Source organism: Mesoplodon bidens (assembly GCF_964165515.1).
Source record: "Mesoplodon bidens genome assembly, contig: HAP1_SCAFFOLD_943, whole genome shotgun sequence".
Classification (NCBI taxonomy): Eukaryota; Metazoa; Chordata; class Mammalia; order Artiodactyla; family Ziphiidae; genus Mesoplodon; species Mesoplodon bidens.
The window spans coordinates 68,922-91,315 of NW_027672249.1; the positions used below are offsets into that span (position 1 = coordinate 68,922).

The 22,394-nt window shown below is 40.2% G+C and overlaps 1 protein-coding gene and 1 pseudogene across 2 annotated transcripts; one reads left to right on the forward strand and one right to left on the reverse strand.

Moving 5' to 3' along the window:
• The first annotated feature begins 591 nt into the window (after nt 1-591).
• LOC308610419 (ferritin light chain-like) lies at nt 592-5,396 on the forward strand (annotated as a pseudogene). The gene is made up of 2 exons: nt 592-630; nt 4,713-5,396. The product of its transcript is annotated as a ferritin light chain-like (transcript).
• Nucleotides 5,397-16,524: 11,128 nt separating this feature from the next.
• Nucleotides 16,525-20,062, reverse strand: LOC308610420 (UDP-N-acetylglucosamine--peptide N-acetylglucosaminyltransferase 110 kDa subunit-like). Its single transcript, XM_081259563.1, has one exon. The coding sequence runs from the start codon at nt 19,887-19,889 to the stop codon at nt 16,749-16,751; it is 3,141 nt and encodes a 1,046-aa protein (XP_081115689.1). The 5' UTR covers nt 19,890-20,062; the 3' UTR covers nt 16,525-16,748.
• Between the last annotated feature and the right edge of the window lie 2,332 nt (nt 20,063-22,394).

A 22,394-nucleotide genomic window follows, 5' to 3' on the forward strand; every position in this document is an offset into this window, starting at 1 on the left:
TCAAAACTACCAAAACTCAGCCAAGATGAAATAGATAATCTCAGTTTTCCTGTAACCATTAGAAACACTGGTTTTTCATTTAAAAACTCCCAAAAGGAATATTCAGGCTTAGATGTTTCACTTTTACCCAAGACATAAAGAATTAACACCAATTTTACATGATTTGATAAGAAATAGAAGTAGAAGGAACAGTTCCTAATTAAATTTATGAAGCCAGTATTACCTTGATACCAAAACCGGACAGGGATACGATAGAAAGAAGAAAACTACAGACCAATATTTTTTATGAAATTGGCTGTAAAAATCCTCTGCCAAATATTAGCAAATTAAATCCAGAAATATATAAAAAGAATAATATACCATGACCAAGTGGCATTTATTCTAGTTATGCAAAGTTGGTTAAATATTTTAAAATCAAACAATGTTATCCACCATATCCAATAGATTAAAGGGAAAAGTCATGTGATCCTATCCAATAATGCAGAGAAAGCACTTGACAAAATCCAATCCCATTCATGATTTTAAAAAAAGAAGAAAAAAGAACTCCAAGCAAACTAGGAATAGAAAAGGAACATACTGAAACTCATAAAGATGATCTACAAACAACCTATACCGAGATTATATTTAACCGTGAAAGACTGAATGCTTTCTCTGTAAGATCAGAAACAAGGCACAGATATCCGCTCTCACCACTTTTATTAAATGTATTACTGGAGGTTCTAGTAAGAAAATAAAGCAAAAATAAATAAATACATACATTTAAAAGTTAAATTTTTAAAAAGTTCATTTAAAAGATAAAAGGACTATTCCTACTATGTTGAATAGGAAGGAATATATCCTACTGAATGTTGAAGAGTAATATATCCTATTATATTGCCTAAGGAAAAGTAAAACTGTCTGTGTCTGAAGAGGACATGATAATCTAAATGGAGAAAATACCAAGGAATCCACAAAAAGCTTGAGAAATAATATTAGTTTGTAAATGTTTTAGAGTACAAGATCAACACAATTTTATCACATTATATATTAATAACAAATGTGTAGAAGCTTAAATTAAAATATGTGATGCCATTTACAACTGACCTAAATAAATACTTAAATACAAGCCCAATAGGACATTTATAGGACCTCTATACTGAAAATTACAAAATGCTGATGAAGAAAAATTTTAAAGTCCCAAACAAATAGGGAGACATACCTTGTTCATGGATTAGGAAACACAACATAATAAAGATGTCAATTCTCCCCAAGTTAAGAGGCTTAACACAATTACTCTTAAAATGCCCTCAAGGTTTTTGCGGATATAGACAAGCTTTTTCTAAGATTTGTATGGTAAGAAGAGGCTGAAGAATAGCTAAAACAATTTGTAAAGGAAGATTAAAATGGGAGGAATTAATCCACCCAATTTCAAGACTTTGCAGTAATTTTGGAGGGTAGATACATAGATCAATGGAATGGAATAGAGAACCCAGAAATAGACTGACATAAATACATTTAACCTGTTTTTGACAGCAGTGCAAAAGCTATCAAGGAAGAATAGACATTTCAAAAAATGGTACTGAAACAGTTGGACATCCCTTGACAAAAACAAACAAAAAATGAACCTTAACCTAAACCTCCACACCTTACACAAAAATTAAATCAAAGTGGATCATAATCTTAAATGTAAAAGCAGGACATTTTTAGGAAAAAAAATAGAAAATCTTTGGCATCTAGAACTAGGTGAATAATTCTTAGACTTGACACCGAAAGTATGATCAATAAAAGCAAAAACTGATAAATTGTATCTCATCAAAATGAGTTAAAAATGCTTCATAGAAGATCCTTTTAAGTGGATGAAAACTCAGATTACACAGTGGGAAAACATATTTGAAAATCCCATATGAGACAGATGACTTGTATCTATAATATACAAAGAACTCTCCAAACAACTTAAAAAAATCCAACTAGAAAATAGGCAGAGGACAGGAACAGACATTTCATGGAAGAGAATATACACATGGCAAAGAAGCACATGAAAAGATGCTCAACATCATTAGCATTAGGGAAATGCAAATTAAGACCATAATGAGATATCAGAGAATAACTAAAATTATAGTGACAACATCAAATGCTGGCGAGTACGTAGAAAAGTTATATCACGTCACTGGTGGGAAAATAAAATGGTTTAGCCACTCTGAGAAACAGCTTGACAGTCTCTTTTAATCCTAAAAGTAGATTCACCCTACAACGCAGTACTTGTACTCTTGAGCATTTATCCAAAAGAAACAAAAACTTAATTAAGTTCCCACAGAAACTTACACATAAATGTTCATAGCAGTTTTATTTATCATAGCCAATAACTGGCAACTACCCAAATGTCTTTCAATGGATGAATGTTGAAACAAATTGTGATAAAATCTTATGATAGAATACTACGGAGCAACGAAAAGGAACAAATTATTAATATATGCAAAAATTAAAATGAACTTCAAGGGAATGATGCTGAAGAAAAAATTTTTAAAAGCCAATCTCCGAAGATTAAGTAATTCATGATTATGTTTACGTATTATTCTTAAAATAACAAAACTGTGGAGATAGAGAACAGATTAGAAGTTGCCAAGGGTTAGAGATGGGGGTAGAAGGTACAGTGGGGAAACTTTGTGAGGTTTTTGTGGTCCCAGTACAAATAATACAGCACTCTTGGTTTTAATCCCTAAAGATTTTTAAAAACAATTCCTAATAAGAGTTGTCCAGATATTTAGCAATGGCAGCAGATTACAGGTATAGCTCCCCAACATGACAACTTCAAAAGAGATTGTACTAATTCAATGCATATGTTAATTTTAAAAAGGCCAGTCACAGTACTTAAATGGTATATATCTTAACGATATTATTCTAAGTATCTAGCTGTACCAGATGGACTAGCAGGATTTTCTGTACATTCAATCTTATTTAAGACAGTAAATCTTATAATAAGAGAGTTAAAAAAAGAAAAAGAAAAACAAACAAACCTCAACTACAGTTGGATATTCTCATAGGAAGATGAGGTGAAAATATGTAGCAGTGGTTCAAAAGCTTAAGCAGTGGCACCTAAATTTGGCTGCATATTAGAATCATCTGAAGCACTTTTTAAAAACCCTCACACTGACTGTTGGTCATCCTAGACCAATAAAATAACTTTAAATCTCCTCAGACGATGCCAGTGTCTAGCCAGAACTGAGAACCAGCAGACTAAGCAGAAGGGGATGTTTCTACAAAGATTTCTTAACAATAAGTCCTTTCACCCAATCAGATTTACCTTCCCACAAAGGGGTAAAGAAGGCTAGATGCTGACCATACTTGCTTAGCTGTAATTAGCACTTGTGACTCGCCCAAATCCTAGATCATGTTTCCCCTAAATTTCATGTTATTCCCTAAGTTTTTCAAATCCAGGGCTAAGGGGTTTGCCAGGATGAGGTTTTAAGTGTTCACACAGGGGAAGTCCCTGGCAAACCAGGACAGCGGTCACTACATTGAATTGTAAAGCATCCTAAATAACCCTGCCACTGCTCCCAGATACTAGTCTGTGCCAACCAGTGGAGAAAAGGCATTCTCCATTACTACCACGGCAAATGCTGCTGTACTTGCCTTGGCTACTCCCTATCTTTTCCAGGCATCACTCCCCTTCACCTGCTGGTGGACACTTTGGCCAGCTGACAATGCAGATATTTTCAAACTTTAAGGTGAATAAAAATCATATGGAGGGCCTGTTATAACAGAGATCACTGAGCCCCACTAGAGTTGCTGATTCCATAGGGCTGGGATAGGGCCCTAAAACTTGAATATCTGACACATTATCAGGGGACGCTGGTAAAGCTGGTCAAGTTGTTACTGAATGCAGGTTCATGTGTCTGAAGCACAGTGAGGCCAAACAAACCTAAAGGTTGGAGTCTGGAGAAGAGAAAGGTTTATTGCAGGATCGAGCAAGGAGAGGGGTGGTCCGTGTTCCAAAACCCCTGAAATCTCCAAAGGATTTCAGCAAAGCATTTTTAAAGGCCAGGTGAGGGAGGGACATCCCAGGGCATGTGATCAGCTCGTGCACAATCCTCTGATTGGCTGATGTTGAGGCCACAAGGCAGGTAACATTATCCATCCTTAGGTGCCAGGAGGTCTGAGGGCTACGTGCTCATGATCATCAAGGAGTTCATTTCTTCCATTGGGTGGTGGTTTTTAGCATCTGAAAACTCAAGAAATATGCCTGAGATACTATTATCTGAGTACTTCAGAGAGAAACTACAATAGAGGATATGGGGGATGGGTCTGTCCTAGGAAGGCCCCATAGGGTACTGCTTGGTTACAAGGTGACCATACTTTGAGAACCACTGCTCTAGTGGCTTGGAATGTTAAGAAAGCAATGGAAGAATCCCTTCCCAGATCTAGATTCTAGTATCACCAGCTATTTTGGTGGGAGGAAGGGTAAGTTTTGTCCTTGCTTGGACTTCTTGTTCATTTATATCAAAGCCTATTTGAGGCAGTGCGTTCGGCAGTCCTGCAGATCTGTCTTTTGCTTCAACAGTGTTTGGAATGAACAGACCCAGGGACGCTCCTTGCTCCAGCCCCCGACCACCTTCCAACCTTTCTTCCTTTCGCAACCTTTGGAATCAGACACTCAGCTATCCTCAGCCTCCAGGACAGGCCAACACCAGTTTTTGAGCTTAGCTCCTTATCACTGATCAACCACGAGTTCACAGGTTCGTCAGAATTATTCCACCGAGGTGGAGGCCGCCGTCCACCGCCTGTTCAACATGCATCTGTGGACACTTACCTCTCTCTGAGCATCTATTTCGACAGCAACAATGGGACTCTGGACAGTATGGGCCACATTTTTCGCCAACTGGCTGAGGAGAAGTGTGAGGGCGCCCAGCGCCTCTTGAAAATGCAAAACCAGTGCTGCGGCCGCGCCCTCTTCCAGGATGCGCAGAAGCCTTCTCAGGATGAGTGGGGTAAAACCCAGGATGCTGTGGAAGCCGCCATTCTTAGGGAGAAGAATCTGAACCAGGCACTAACGGATCTGCGCGCCCTGGGTCCTGCCCGTGCAGACTCCCAGTTCTGTGATTTCCTGGAGAGCCGCTTCCTGGAGGAGCAGGTAAAACTCATCCAGAAGATGGGAGACCACCTGACCAACCTCCGCAGGCTGGCTGGTCCGCAGGCTGTGCTGGGCGAGTATCTCTTTGAAAGGCTCACCCTCGAGCCAAACAGGAGTCTCTGAAGTCCAGCCGCGTCTGAGGAGACCCTCTGGCGTCAGAGCTTCTGCCTGAAGCCCCGCTCTGCAGCCACTAGGCAGCTTTGTAACCGCCCTGGAGCCCTCTCCCAAGCCTTGGACCAAATGGAAACAATAATGCTTTTTGCAGAAGGAAAAAAAAAAGCCTATTTGAAATACAAACAGAATAAAGTGAAAAAAAGAAATATATACATATATTCACGTTCTTTTAACATATGAATTGCCCCACTTTATCTGTGTGAAATAAGTTTGTTCCCATTATTGGGCTGGTTCTCAAGCTTTGCTGCTCGTTTGAATTACCTAAAGAGCTTTGAAGAAAAACATTGGTGTCTGGGTCCCAGCCCCAGAGATTTTGATTCAGTAGGTCTAGGGAGGAGCCTGGGCACGGGAAGGTCTCAGAGTTCCCCAGGTGATTCTAATGTGCAGCAACTTTGTGAACCACCTCCTGGCTTCAATGCAGCTAGTCATCAGATATTAAATCTAAGACACATGGACTACTAGTGCGTGAGCTCTGTCGCTAGGTGTATTCCATTTTCTTTCTCCTGGAAGATTCGTGCCAGGGAAAATGATTGATAGTTGTGTTACTTCTCTGAAATGGATGGAAATTTCCAATTAGCGTGAACAGGGGAGGGTGAATGGGTGAATGCAATAAGGTGTATCATTTACGTATTGCCCTATGTGTATGGCTAGAAGCTTTTGCAACTGAGGTCTGCCCTACTTTTCATGCTAATGGTAATGCTTGTCCTCCTAATGCAGCCATAAACTTTATAAGCCCATAGGTAGACAGCATCACAAAATATTTACCCCTCCCCACTGGCCCACTCTCAAGCTTCACTCCCCTTCCCCAATACACAAATGTACATCAATGCGCTTGAGACCAATATCAACATACTGACCTTCAATTCTTCTACTCTGCAGCTTCCCTCTTATCAGGAGATGTCAGCATTTAGTGCAAGGACAAATGCTTGCCTCTTGAGGAGTAATGTAGACAAAGCCTCCAAGAGACAAATAGCCCTCAGGGAGGGGGAAAAAGTCTTTCAAAAAGGTTGATGCCCAGAGGAGGCATTTTCAGTCATCTCAGCTTAGAGGTCAAATATCCAAAATTAAAAAGGTTAAAAAAAAGAAGAAGAAAGCAAGGAAGAAAAGAAGGAAACAATTTTCTTATCTCATAGTAATAAGGCAGTTTTCCTTAAAAAAAAAAAGACTTAAATTCTCTTTCCTAATCAAAATGTGCTTTTCCATCTTTAGACTATTCCTCTTATATCCTGTATTATTCATGATGTTTAATTCTTGAAATAGCACATGGCTGAAAACAGAAGCTAACCTCTTGTTCACTATGAATTGAATCTTCTTTTCCTAGGACCCGTCTACAATGTACAATTTGGGGTTGGCCAACATAATTATTTTCTCTGAAATACGTTACAGCATTTTGCCTTTTCAATATATAGTTATACAATACATTGATAACACAACATATTTAATATAGTCAATATAGTAAATACAGCTATAACACACATGATATGATGCCACTTTGGTGATTTTCTTCATCCATGTAATTCTGAAATTTGACAGTATAGTTTTCATATTCTAATGAGCTGAGTATTACCTTTGCAAGGATAGAAAAATAAAATAAATTCATAATATTCTTGTGTGGTTTGCCCCTGGGGTGGATTACCATAATGGGGGGATATTTGAGCCTTTCCCCAAGTCATTAAAAATCCTCCAGCGAGCAGCCCCTTGTCCTCTCCAGGGAGTGGGGGGAAAGGATCTTTAATCATAATAATCCTGGGGGGAGAAATCTCGGAAATAAGACATCTGCTTCTGTGCCTTGTTGTTTTGCAGAATAGCAATGATTGCCTTAGCAGCTTCTATTGCCATATGTATACAATAAGTAAATGAACAGAAAATTGAATGAACGCATAAAAGAAGGATGAACCCACCCAGCTTAACAAACCCACTCTCTCACCTGCTGTGCCCCGAAACATGAAAGAAAGAATCATGGGATCATAAGGATTAATAAAATAACAGTCTCTGTTAACAATATTGACAGGAGGTATAAGGATAATTTGTCTGATGTGGGACCAACAGCTTAACTAACTGCTTAATTCTTTTTTTTTAAGGGCAATTCATTCATTTATTGTTTAAAGATTGTAAGACATCTGAATTTTTGTAGCACAATTTAAATGTTTTACTTTTTTGATAAAGCAGAGTATAATAGCAAAAACAATTAGTTTCCAGTAATATCTATATCTCTATTCAGAATTAAGTCTTCCACAGACATGTAACCTGGAAACAAAAGCCTGTTACAATAAGCAAAGCTTCAACGGAGTGGCTACTTTTTGGGCCAGGGAAAGGTTCATCCCTATAGGAGGATGATGTGCTATGTAAAATGGCTGCAAGGTCACAGCCTTGAGGGCGTTGGAAGTCTACTATCCTATTCCACATTACGTAGTTCAGGGAACTTCAAATGTCTGTTCATCTGCAACCAAGCTGGCAACCTTTAACTGATATTTCAAGCAGGTAAGAAATAAATGAAAAGAAATCCCTACATTGATGTTCCTTGATTTACACTGTTAAATGGTTCATTAACATGTAATTCTGGCTAAGAATTACATTTGAGACTCCTTGCTCAGATTTTGGTTAACAGTACAAATCTTTCAGAAATTCATGTTTTTATTAATCAATAATTTGTCAGCTAGGATACGTTCAGGCATCAGCTGCAACATCAAAATAGGTGCACTGCCTCAGCGCTTTGGAAAGACATAATCTAAAACACTAATAGCAGACAAAATATCTGTTACTAGACAGCATATGTGCAGTACAGCAAGACAAAAACATATTCATATGTGCCACGGACCAGCCTCAGAAAGAGGATTTCACCGCCCAGGGTCAGAAGGGACGGGGTAAGGAACTGAAGTAGCACCGACGAATGGGGTCAGAAGGACCAAGACAACTGACGGTTGCAAGGCAAGTTTTATTATGCTACAGTTGCAGATTATATAGACTAGAAAAGGGAAGGTTGCCAGACGGTGGTTTACATTATCTAATGACCGTCTCGGCTCAAGGTTAACTTCCCTGGGAGAAAACCCATAAACCCAGAATCATCCAAAATAACCTGCACGTGCAGGGTGGAGACAGATTGGCTTGTCTCATTTTACATACTTTCTGATTTCTGGACCCTGGTGATTTATCTCCCGTGGAATGGAACAAGGAGGGGAACAAGTAGGGACAGTCCCTTCGAGCAGCAGCGGCATGCCTGGCATGTCTGTAGCCTGCTCTCAAGGCTGATTGCTTCCCACAGGTCCCCCTTCTTTATTTTTTAATTTTTGCTGCAAAATAATTCCATGAAGCTTAGTGCCGAGAGTAGTATACTGAAGCATGAGGATACGAAACAGACATGAGAAGATTATTATCAATAATAGGCAAATTATGGCCAGGGTAATAACTCCTGACAACCCTCTAGTAATCCACGACTAAGGGTTTAACCACTTTAAATGATCCAGTAAAGTTTGAATTACATCTTCTGGTGAAATATCATCAAGATGTGCATGTTGTATATCCTGAATTTCAGCATTTAATTTCTTAAGATCAAGACTAATATTATTATCTGACCAAACATTCAGCAGATGCATTTTTACTTTTTCCCATTCCCAAATACAGTCATTGTACTTGTAAGGAATAACACAAATCCACGTATACTTTGCATGACAAGCTAAACGCATCCTCAATTTTAATGCTGCCATCTGATCTCCAATCCTCAAAATTGCGTTTTTAAATTCATCTAACTTGTTATTAATCTGTAAATCTATGTGACTTTGTAAAGATTAAGCAAGACTGGTATTTTGAGATAATTGATTAGCAAAGTGAGCATGATTAATACTCTGTGAAAGAGCAAGACGGGCAGTAGCCGCGGTAGCAGACAGAGCAGCCAAGGCAAGTAAACTTACTATTAGCCACCCAATAAAGCGTCTCCTTCTCTGCAAGGCTTTAGAGAGTTCCACCCATGCCTGTACTCCAGTATCTTCATACCAAGGTTCTCTCAGATGTACAGGCACCATAACATATATGGGTTGCCTTAGTATAAGCACAGATTGTGTTCCTGCAGAAGGGAACATACAACTGCTAAAAATACAATGAACACAGCTAATATTATATCCTCCTTTGGAAGAATTACCAATGTTAATAGAACCAATCAAAAGTGTATATGGAGGAGCAACACAAGTTATAACAGGTGTATTGGAATAAGTTAGAGCTAGTTTCCATATATCCCAGTTCTTTTGAAATGTGATAAACCTATCTATGATGGGAATAGAAGAGAGAAGAATTGACCCCTTGGTATGATCTGTAGTACACCATATTTGGTTATTATTCCAAGATGCATTGCAACATTCAAAATTGGATCCAGCAAAGTTAATGGTCATAAAAGGAGGAAATTGAGGTTTTGATTTTCTGTTAAGAATAGTAACCTTATGTCCAACTATAAGTATCCCTTGTCCTCCAAGTAAATGCTTCATACAGAAATAATTTCCTGAATCTTCACCTGGAACCTTGGCTATAGTAATAGCGGAATCCCAAAGTGGCGAGGCATATGAGATTCGACCTCTAATATTAATAGCTTGCCCATTTTTATACCAAATGATGGTATCCTTAAGATCCTCTCGTCGGCTGGTAGCCGGGCCTGTAAGAGTAATGTTGGTTCCTGTAAAATGAAGGTTCACAAAAGCAAAACAGTGTAATAAATGAGTGATAACATGTTTAGTAGCTTCTCGGGTCTGTGCTGTAGCACAGAGGAAACCAGAATAAGTATCAATAGTGACATGAACAAATTGTAATTTCCCAAAAGACGGGATATGAGTAACATCCATTTGCCATAAATAACTAGGTAATAATCCACGAGGATTAACACCATAATGTGGAACAGGAAGGTGAGGTAAGCACTGTGGGCATTGCTTAACAATTTGTCGGGTGGCTTCACGAGTAAGGGAAAATTCTTTGCGTAACGTAGCCGCCGACTGATGGTGTAAAGCATGCGACTGCTGTGCTGCTTGTGAAGCAGTTTGATCATAACTTACCATAATATGAGGGTGTCCAGGACATGGACCATGAGTATCAACAGTATGAAGATAATGAATGCAATACCTTAGCCATTCTTGACAGCATGACGAACGGAAAGGAGGAGGACGGTAATTTGGGATATGTCCTGCTTTAGGGAAAAGAGATTGAGGAGGAAGAGTAACTTTAACTTTATTTTTGGGAGGAAAACGCACAGGATAAAGATCACGTTTAGATCGAGTTAAAACATCTGCAGTCACATTAAGTTTAGACAATGGACCAGGCAAGTTAGAATGAGCACAGATATGCAGAGCTGCAACACGGCCATCGTGGGAACGAATAAGCTGTTGAAGCAAACGAAAAGAGGATGATAATTCAGGGTCATTAGTATGTCCTCTGGTCACAGTCTCCAGAAGAAATAATAAGCTGATAAGATATTTACTATCAGAAAACAAATTAAAAGATATAGAAGGCAAATGTTTAAAAGCCATCATGACAGCATACAGTTCAACACGTTGAGCTGAAGTCAAGGAAGTTTGTTTAATGAGTTTTGTTCCGTCGTCAGTGATTACAGTAGCCCCTCCTGAAGAAGAACCGTCTGTAAAAACCAAAGGTACATGAGGAATAGGCTGTTGCCTAATTATAGAAGGAAAGATATAACAGTTAACTTTGTCGAATTGGATCAATTTATCAGCAGGGTAATGGCATTCCAAGGCACCTGAAAATCCTGCAAGAGCAAGACCCCATTCATTACTATGTTGAAAAAGCCAATTTTGTTGACTAACTGAATAAGGGATAATAATTTGAGAAGGTTCTATACCCAGAAGTTGTAAGCATCTAGTTGTACCTTGCATTATTAGCTTACTACTAAGTTCAAAATAAGGGTTAATAACCTTAGAGGATGTAGTTTTCATATGAATCCATTCAATAATGCCAACAGTTTGCCATAAGATGGCAGTAGGCACATGAGGTGTTGGACAAGCAATTAAAGAAATTGGCAGGTGAGTATGCATTCGAGTTAACTGTGCAGAGCTGATAGCTCTATTAACTACTTGTAAAGCTTGAAGTGCTTCTGGAGTCATAGAGCGTGAAGTAGAAGGATCTGAGTCACCTTTAAGAATATCAAACAAAGGCTCTAATTGAGCAGTAGTAAGTTTTAAGGAAGGCCTTGGCCAATTAATATCTCCAAGTAATTTTTGAAAATCCTTTAATGTTTTTAAATTATCAACTCGAATTTGCAGTTTCTGAGGCCTAATGGTAGTGTTATCAATATATTTTCCCAAATAGAAAAATGGAGATTGTCTTTGAATTTTTTCTGAGGCAATGACCAAGCCAAATGATTGTAAGGATTGTTGTAAAAATTGAAAAGCAGTCTCTAATAAAGAAATATTATCAGTGGCTAAAAGTATATCATCCATATAATGTATGAGATATAACGTTGGAAACCTTTTTCTCACAGGAGTTAAGGCCTGAGCCACATAGTTTTGGCATAATGTAGGACTATTTGCCATGCCCTGAGGCAATACTTTCCATTGAAAGCTCCTCATGGGCTCCTTAAAATTTAAGGAAGGCAAGCTAAAAGCAAAATGTTTTCTATCTTCAGGAAACAAAGGAATAGTGAAAAAAACAATCTTTTAAATCTATAACTAAAAGATGATAATCGTGTGGTATGGCTGTTGGAGAGGGTAGGCCTGCTTGAAGAGCTCCCATTATTAGCATAGTTTTATTAACAGCTCTTAGATCCGGTAATAACCTATATTTTCCAGATTTTTTCTTGGTAATAAAAATAGGAGTATTCCAAGGACTATTGGAAATTTCTAAATGCCCTAATTGTTTCAGTACTAATTGTTCTGCAGCTTCTAATTTCTCCTTTGTGAGGGGCCATTGGTCCACCCATACAGGGTCATCACTCAGCCAAGTAATTGGATCGGCAGTGAGTGGAGGAGAATCCAAGGCCCCTAAGAAAAACACAAACCTTGTCTATCATATTTTATTTTCACATCAATAGGATAGACAGGTCCTTGTTGATTTGTTCCCAGCCCTTTTGTGGGAAGAAATCCTTGATCCAACATCATATTAGAGACTTGAGAATTTGGACTATAAAGTAATACTCCCATTTCTTTTAATATATCTCGGCCCCAGAGGTTTAAAGGCAGCCTAGGCAAAACATAAGGCTGGAAGTATCCTGAATGGCCCTCACTATCTTGCCATAATAACTGACTACTTTGCATAGGAGAAGAACTCTGTCCTATTCCTTGAAGTTCTGTAATAGTAGGACTAACGGGCCAATGTTTATGCCAGTGAATCTGTGTCATAACAGAGACATCAGCTCCAGTGTCTAACAAACCTGAAAAAACCTTTCCATTAATGGTTCATTTCCTTTCTGGATGTTCTTTCCCTATCTTCTGAATCCAGTAGGCAGCATTAGATGATCCAAAAGCCTTTGTGTCTCTCTTTTGATGTTGTAAAATTTGTCCATGAGGTACAAAGGGCAAAAGTAGCAATTGTGCAATTTTATCCCCAGGAGAAATCATTATTATATTTTTAATAGTTTGTGCCATGATTTTTATTTCTCCTTCGTAGTCACAATCTATGACTCCTGGCATAATAGTTAAACCCTTCATGGTGACACTACTTCTTCCCAATAGTAGTCCCATCAAACCCTTGGGTAAAGGTCCATAGATGCCCGTAGAGAAGGCCTGAGGACCCATTTCAGGAGTTAATACATATCGGGCGGAGGTACTGTGGTCCAGTCCTGCGCTTCCTGCTGTTTCTCTGGAGAGCAAAGATATTGTATGTTTTTGTTTTTGGTTAATGTCTGATTGATAGTTTGAGGAGGATACACAGACATTGCCCCTATTATCTGTTGGGGCCGGGGAAGGCCCCGGGAGGAGTTTCCCGACAGTGGTGTTCCATCCTTGTGGGCCACTGAGCGACCAACAATCGCGTGCCCAACGTTTTCCCCTATTGCATTTAGGGCATAAACCAGGGATTTTCTGACCATCTGGAGGGTTTTGAGTAGGGAAGGAAGGACCAGGGTTACAGTGAAAAGATCTACATTCTCCAGCAAAATGACCTGCCTTTCCGCATTTAAAACTAGTCTTTGTTCTCTTCGGATTGTTTTTAAACCCCACTTTAGTTGATGCTGCAGCCATAGCAGCACCCTGTATATAAGCAGGCCCAATGTCTGCACAAAGGCGAATATAATCCTCCAATGTTCCCCGTTTTCTCCAAGGTCGAATCGCAGCCTGACATGCATTATTAGCATTTTCAAAAGCAAGTTGCTTAACTACAATTGTACCAGTGAGTCCATCCACAATGAGTCTCCCCACCGGCTGTAACAATCTATCTACAAAATCAGCATATGGTTCATCAGGTCCCTGTCTAATTTTTGAAAGATCCTCAGTTTTGTGTGTAGAAGATAATTTCCTCCAGGCTTGTAATGCCAAATGATTTATTTGAGGATAAGCAACAAAGGGATAAGTTAATCGAACTTGTAAAGAAATATATGGTCCTTCCCCAATCAGCATATGATAATCAACTGGAATATCATGGGTAGCATTCTTTTCTGCTTGTTCAGCAGCCCGTTCATAAAAATCAAACTTCCATATTAAATAATCTCCACCATTTAAACAAGCTCGTGCAATAGACTGCCAATCAGCAGGGGGAAGAGCTTCTCCTGTAATAGTGTCAACCATAGCAGTAGTAAAAGGAGCAGTGGGCCCATATTGAGCACAAGCAGATTTTAAATCTTTCAAAACTTTAAAAGGAAGAGCCTGATGCTCCCTAATAGCCTGTTGAGGATTATTAGGATCAGGTCTTTCCGTGACAGGACAACAGAAAATAGGATCTTCTCCTCGTTTTATTGCTGCTTGTACAGCACGTTGCAAGGGACTGAGCAGTTTTACAGATGGAGAATTTTGAGGAAGACAGTCCTTACTAATTTGCAGCTTTTTCACTGACTTATCTATTATAGCCATTAGAAAATCATCTTCAGGATACTTCTCTCTTTTATGTTTAAAAGCCTCATCTGTTAAGTCAAAATGTTCCTCTTCATCTGAAATATTTAAATTTATTAGCTCTTTTGGTTTAGGAAGTGGCGACACAGTAGCTGATAATACAGTCGTTTCTTCTGTCAGAGGCTTATGTTTTTCTGACTTTACATTCAAATCAACACTATCATGAGAAGAACCTAAACATATTTTTATCAGATTCCACAAACTAAATGTAACAACGGCAGTATGAGTAGGCCCTCGAGACTCATAATAATTTTTAAAATCTTCTCCAACTTTCTGCCAGATTTCTATGTCACAGAGCCGCCATCAGGAAACCAGGGAGATACATCATGGATATGCTGCAAAAATTCAGTCAACTGTGAGGTAGAAACTTTATTACCCCGAGCTTTAAGCATCGAAAGTAAAACCGGAGCAAATAATTCACGCTCCTTTGAGCCCTTTTGCCCCATCTTATTTTACTTCTGACTGTTGCCTTATGCCTCTGTTAGTTTCACTTTTACTCGTGTCCACACATATTTTGCATAAGGGTTCTCTTACCTGCACTTTCTTTTTCTTTTCATTGGCTTCACGCTTCAGGTCCCTGTTCAGGCGCCACTTGCCGCGGACCAGCCTCAGAAAGAGGATTTCACCGCCCAGGGTCAGAAGGGACGGGGTAAGGAACTGAAGTAGCACCGACAAATGGGGTCAGAAGGACCAAGACAACTGACGGTTGCAAGGCAAGTTTTATTATGCTACAGTTGCAGATTATATCGACTAGAAAAGGGAAGGTTGCCAGACGGTGGTTTACATCATCTAATGACTGTCTCGGCTCAAGGATAACTTCCCTGGGAGAAAACCCATAAACCCAGAATCATCCAAAATAACCTGCACGTGCAGGGTGGAGACAGATTGGCTTGTCTCATTTTACATTCTTTCTGATTTCTGGGCCCTGGTGATTTATCTCCCGTGGAATGGAACAAGGAGGGGAACAAGTAGGGACAGTCCCTTCGAGCAGCGGCGGCATGCCTGGCATGTCCGTAGCCTGCTCTCAAGGCTGACTGCTTCCCACACATATGTTGGCTTGTTTAAGCCTCAAGCCCTCGATCCTTTGATGAAATACAATAATTTCATTCCTATGGTTTTCAATACCAAAAACTCAACCTCCAGGAGGGCTAAAGTCTAATTTGTACTCCAAACCAAGTAGCAGTGCAGTTCGCTACTACTGAGGCTGAATCCATAAAGACTTCAAGACCACGACCAGAAGACAAGTTATTATATATAATACCCTAGAAGGCCTGAAACATAATTATCATATACATAGCTGGTCCTTCAGAGCTTTTCACCTATAACATGTTTTTTGATGAAAGTTATTTAATGTACTGGAGATAACTGTGACTTACTGATCAAATATTTGAATACTTATACTTACCTGGGATTTCATTTCTGCTGAAAGAAAAAGGAAGAACAGGACTCACCTAAAAAAAACAAACTTTAGAAATGAAAGTAAAAATCTTATCACACACTCTCACTTTTGGAAGCAGCATAGAGGGGCAGTCAATGGTAAAACACTGGTGAAATAGGTCAAAACTCTAGGCCAAAAATCCATTATTATTATCGTCAGTGACAGTACCACAACTGTGCCCTTCATAATTAATAAGCACTCCTAACAATCTTCATTTGGCACCAGATGATGTGTTGAAGAGAAACATTCTGGGAGGTTTTGAATCACACTTGGTATTTTGTTAGCCAAGTTACAGGAGAATTTTTAAAGTGGGGGGAAGGGAAGAAGGAAATGGACCAGAAAAAGAATTGAAGCCATCATCTACAGACCAACAAAGCACTGAGAGTTCCAAACGTTATGTCAGACACTAAAGTGACTGATAGAGGCTCAAGTGGTTTATAAAACCTATAAAAAGACTACACCAGCAAAGTCCCCATTTATCGGTAGAGTTCAGAAACTAAAACAAGGAATATTTTAGCTTAAAACCTTATCTCAAGAGAATCATATACACTTCACATGAATAAAAATACCTGAAACCAAACATTTTTAAAAGCTCCAATACCCAAAATATAAAGAAAAAAATTAATTCAGAAGACTCAATCAATCCGTGATAATCACAAAACGGCCGGGCAATCTCTATCTCCCTTCCACATTAACCATCCATCCCCTGGAAGACCAAGGGAGATCAGACCTTCCAGACTTACCTTCCAGACTCACCTTCCAGACCTTCCAGACACCTGGCTGCTGCAAAATTCGATGGAGACTCCTTGTGGAACAGCAGTTTCGCATCTCTTGGGTTTCTCCCTATCGTGATCATGCAGGAAGCAAGTCTGGCTGTGCTATTTCTTATCATTGTCTGTCACCCATCTGCACCATGATATTGAAAAAGTAGTTCCCTTTCCCCCAGAAGGTTGAGGCTCAGCTACAGGGGTAATTCTCCTGGGCACACAGTCATTATTTAGGCCGACTCAGTGACTTCAACCGGCTTAATCATGTGATCAGGTTTGTTGCCAGCTGCATAATGCTCCCACATCTGTAGGTAGAGCCGCTCTAGTTCCATTGTATATTGTTTGGTGTTGAACAGAGGGCTAGATGTTCTCTGCTTCCAGACTTTGCCACGAATTTTCTTCAGGTATTCGAGATCAGTTCCCAGTTTCACAGCTATCTCTTCATATTCTTGCCGATTTTTAGCAATCAGCTCAAGACAGCCTAAACAAGTGAGCTGGGAACCTGCAACTCGGGAAGCAAGAGTCTCTCCTGGCATAGTCACCATGGGGGTCCCTGCCCAAAGGACATCCATCCCTGTGGTGTGGCCATTACAGAGTGGAGTGTCCAAGCAGACATCAGCCAGCTGGCCTCTCCGAACATGTTCCTCTTTAGGAGCAACAGGTGAAAAAATGATACGGTTTGGGGGAAGGCCCATATTTTGTGCGTACTGTTGAATATTAGCTTCTCCTGCTGCTGGAAAACGCAACAGCCACAGTACACTATTGGGAACACGCTTCAGAATATTTGCCCACATCTGCAAAGTAGATGGGTCAATTTTGTATAACTGATTAAAGTTACAGTACACAATGGCATCTTCCGGTAACCCGTACTGAGAACGTGTGGTTACAATAATGGTACGGGGAACCTCCTCTCCAGTGGCAGCCTTATTGTTGATCAGGGTAATTGCCAGGCCATTGCTAATACTGAATCCATTCATTGTAATCTGAATTTGTCCTCTGTTAATCATTTCAATAACTGCTTCTGCAACAGTATTCATAGGAATGACAGGCATATTAAGAGCTGTATTACTGCTGTCTGCGTTGTCTTCTCCATCAGGACATTTCATCTTGACTATTTGCACATCTGATAGACTATCAAGAAATGCTTGGAGGTCGATGCCATTCAGCACAATCCGATTGTCATAAATGTGCCCATTGGACTTAAAATCGATGACGGCTTTTTTCTTCAGGTGAGGGAACATATTAGCATGATCACCAATAAAGAACGTATGGGGCATATAAGCCAGTTTCTCAGAATACTGCTCAGCAACTTCAGCAGGTGACGTTTCCTGATCAGTGATGATATAATCCATGAAAAGCACGCCACTAGTCCCAGGGTACCCCAGCCACATTGCCTGAATAGGAGCTGGCCTGAGAGCAAAGAGTTCATTTCGAGCACCCCTGGTATAACCATTCATATTTACAAGGATGTGTATACCATCTTGATGGATGCGATCAGCTGCTTTCCCATTGCATGGAATCTGAGAAAGATCAGTGAAATGATTGGCTTCTGCCATCACCTTCGCTCGGAAGTTTGTGCCATCATGTGGGCTCAGGGCATAACAGAATATCTCAAATTTATCAGGACTGTGCATGCCTGGAATAGACTGCATAAGGTGAGAAGTAGGATGGTTCCCAAAGTCAGAACTCACGTATCCTACACGCAGTCGACCATCACTGAGCTTCAAGTCTGTTATATGTTCATACGGTGGTTTATGAAGGGCACTTATATTAGCCAAGCAGAGGTTCCCATGCCTCTCAGCAATAGCCTTCCTGAAGCCATGAGGAAGAGGATAGAGCATACTATGATGAGGCTGCACAGAAGGCAACCTATTCTTCTCCAACTGGTCAGCCACAATGCTGACCAACTTCTTCATTCGCTCATCATAGTCTGTCCAATCACAGACAACCTGCAGGCAATGAGCCAAATTACAATAAGCGTCAGGAAAATCAGGTTGAAGCTTCAGAACAGTGCGATAAGAAGCAATTGCTTCTGGAATATTCCCTGAATCCTGGTGAATGGAAGCCAGATTGCTGTGGGCATCCGCAAATGCAGGGTTGATCTGCACGGCACGAGTATAACACTCTAAGGCTCCCTGAACATCCTGCATCTCCCATAGAGTGTTTCCCATATTACAGTACGCATCAGCAAAGGTAGGACTGATTCGAATAGCCTCCTTATAATGCATCAGAGCTTCGTGCAGTTTTCCCTGCTGCTTCAATACACTTGCTAAATTTGAATGGGCATCAGCAAAGTCTGGGCAGAGCTCTAATGCTTTACGATACAAGTGAACCGCGTCTTCACTGTTTCCCTGTTCTCCTTTGATATTGGCTAGGTTATTCAGAGAGTCTGCATGGGTGGGACACAGCCGGAGAGCTGTATGATAACAATCTTCTGCTTCAGCAACACTGCCCTTCTCTTTGAGAGCGTTGGCTAGGTTGCAGTAAGCATCAGGGAAATGTGGTTGCAATTCAATAGCTCGCCTGTAGGTGTCTATTGCCAGATCCATCAGGCCTTGCTCATAGTATACACAAGCCAGGTTGCCATGTACCACTGCATGATTTGGACTCAAGCTTAGGGCACGAAGGTAAGCTGCCACAGCTCTGTCAAAAATCCGTGCCTCATTGAAGACATTTCCTAAATTGATATAAGCATCCAGAAAATTGGGGTCAAGGGTGACAGCCTTTTCAAAGTGATGAATTGCAAGCCAAATCTCCCCTTGTGCATTGAAAACACAGCCAAGATTACTCCAAGCTACTGCAAAGTTCGGTTGCATCTCAATTGCTTTCAAATAACATGCCTTGGCTTCTTCTAAGCCACCCAGGGCTTTGAGCAGGTTCCCCAGGTCACTGCGAACACAGTACAAAGAAGGATTGTACTGAAGAGCAGAGACGTAAGCTTGTACTGCCCCTTCCATGTCGCCTGCTGCTACCAAAGCGGCTGCCAGGTTAATATAACCATCGATGAAATCTGGTTTGAGACGCAATGCATGCCGGTAATGCTCAGTTGCTTCCTGCAACTGCCCTCTTTCCTTGTACACATTCCCCAAATTCGAATAGGCTTCTGCCAGAAGAGGGTTCTGTTTAATTGCCAGAGTACTAAAGTGGGCAGATCTGTCCAGCCTTCGACACTGGAAGTGTATAGATGAAAGTAATAAAAGTACACCAGTATTGCCTGGCTCTTGTCTCCAGAGCTGCATGCAGTGTCTCTCAGCTGTCTCAAAATCTCCTGCCTGATATTCTCGATGTGCCAGCTCAGCTAACCCTTGGAAGGAAAGCATACGTTTCGTTGGTTCTGTGCTGTCGGCCACGTTGCCCACGGAAGACGCCATCTGGAGCTTCTGGAGAGAGTGAAAAAAGGGAGTAATTGAGTCCCGCTGCCGCCACTACTGGCAAGAATGTTTCTAGTGGTAGCAAACACGAGCGCAGCAGCCATACCACTGCTTTGGCACGCTTAAGCAGCGGCAACAGTTACAGGCACCGAACCTTAGGAACTATGGTTGGCCATCTACCTCTCATGCTCTTGAAATCTTAATTCTTAACCCTGCCCTCTTCCCCCATTTTTCTCCTAATCAGGGAATAAAAATTACCTATCCATTTGCCTTAGAAGAAATCAAAAGTCAGTAGGCCAAACACTTTTCAAAATATTGTTTTCTGTCCAGTTGGAAATGAAATACATGATTGACTTTTCTTCATCATTCATATAGTCAACGTGGAGAACATTAGGGCCGTGAATTTCAATACAGTAAGATGAGAAAATTTTAAATTGGCCTTCCCAAACCACTAATAAGTAACCGATGTTGTATAGAATGCTAAAATCTTAGAGACTGAGTTTGATATTTTAAAAGTTCTGCAAACATGAGCTAATTTCTCCTCATCAAATTTCTCATGCCTCAAACCTGAGTATTACTTTTTAAAAGATAAATTTATTTTTATTTATTTATTTATTTTTATCTTGGCTGCGTTGGGTCTTCAGTGCTGCGTGCAGGCTTTCTCTAGTTGCGGCGAGTGGGGGCTACTCTTTGTTGCGGTGTCCGGGCTTCTCATCACAGTAGCTTCTATTGTTGTTCCACAACTCTATGGGTTCCTTTTTAGGTCCTACGAAGAACCCTAGAAATTAGTTCATGTCATTATAGGTTTTTGCAAAATTGTCAAAAGTGAGATATTTTTATTTCCATCAGGTAAGTCCAGCGTCTATTTCTTTGTCAATTTTCCTTCTATCATATTCTGCTATGTTGGATCATATTGGATTGGTCACAGGCTTTCTTGAAATCTGGCTAAGGAGATGTTTTAAGTGAGGCTATTATGTGATTTTCAGACACCACCATATGTAACTGACTATATAATATCCCATTACAGGAATAACTTCCAGTACTCTTACTGACTACTCTACTGACTTAACTAGCACAAGACACAGAAGCGTAAGGACAAAAACCACCTTACAATATAGCCATGTCTTGCACTTCACAGCTCTCAAAGCATGTGCGTTTGAAGAAGAAAAAAAGAACTGAAAAGTATAAAACCAGAAGTTATTCTGTGGAAAATTATTTCAATCATCAGGCATGTGAAGGATAAGTCAAAGATTCAGTTTTCTTCAATGCTTAGTCAAAACGGAAATTTCCTTCTGTCAAGAATATACCCCAGGGCTTCCCTGGTGGTGCAGTGGTTGAGAGTCTGCCTGCCGATGCAGGGGACACGGGTTCGTGCCCCAGTCCGGGAAGATCCCATATGCCACGTAGCAGCTAGGCCCGTGAGCCATGGCCACTGAGCCTGCATGTCCGGAGCCTGTGCCCCACAACGGGGAGAGGCCACAACAGTGAGAGGCCAGCATACCGCAAAAAAAAAAAAAAAAACAATATACTCCAGGGGCTTCCCTGATGGCACAGTGGTTAGGAAGTCACCTGCCAATGCAGGCGACACGGGTTCGAGCCCTGGTCTGGGAAGATCCCACATGCCGCGGAACAACTAAGACCGTGTGCCACGACTATGGAGCCTTCGCTCTAGAGCCCGTGAGCCACAACTACTGAGCCTGCGAGCCACAACTACTGAAGCTTGTGTGCCTAGAGCCTGTGCTTTGCAACAAGAGAAGCCACCACAATAAGAAGCCTGCACACCGCAACAAAGAGTATCCCCCAGTCGCTGCAACTAGAGAAAGCCTGCGCACAGCAACGAAGACACAACACAGTCAAAAATAAATAAAGAAAGAAATAAAAGAATATACCCCATCAATAATGTGTGTAATGGAATGGTGTGAATGAGTATTTTATCAGAATTCCTGTAATGCACAAACCTATAGCAGTACTGAAATCAGTAATGCATTTATAATAGTAAATATTTATGAGGAAGTAATCCATAGAGGTTTTCTCAAAGTTAACAATGAACATTAATGCGACATTATCAATAATAAATTGTGATGCTGAAATAAACTTTTCTAAACTATTAATAACTAAAAGCAAACTCTAATCAACCATGTGAAAAGAAATCTATGTCTATAAACTACAAAGTTTATTTCTTAAAATTTTATTTCTAAAACAGGAGGCAGTTAAAGAATATATAGCTACAAGAGTGGGGAAAAAGTTTTATAGAGACACATCTGGCAGTAGTTAATTTTCAAATGTCATTTTTCTAGATTTTGTGACACCTATAGTATTGATATTTCAAAGCATTTAACAAATTGTAATTTGAAGATTTGCTACTTCCAGGTAGAGTAAAATATTTTGAAGCAAAACAACATTTCCACTGAGAAAAATTTTAAAAGCCAAATAAAATAGTCAGCATTCAATCAAAAAGTTCTAGACATACCAAGAGATAGAATCATATGACTAAAATTCTAAGAA

Coding starts and splice junctions, on each gene's coding strand:
- LOC308610420 (XM_081259563.1), bottom strand. CDS start 19,889: ATGGCGTCTTCCGTGGGCAACGTGGCCGACAGCACAGAACCAACGAAA.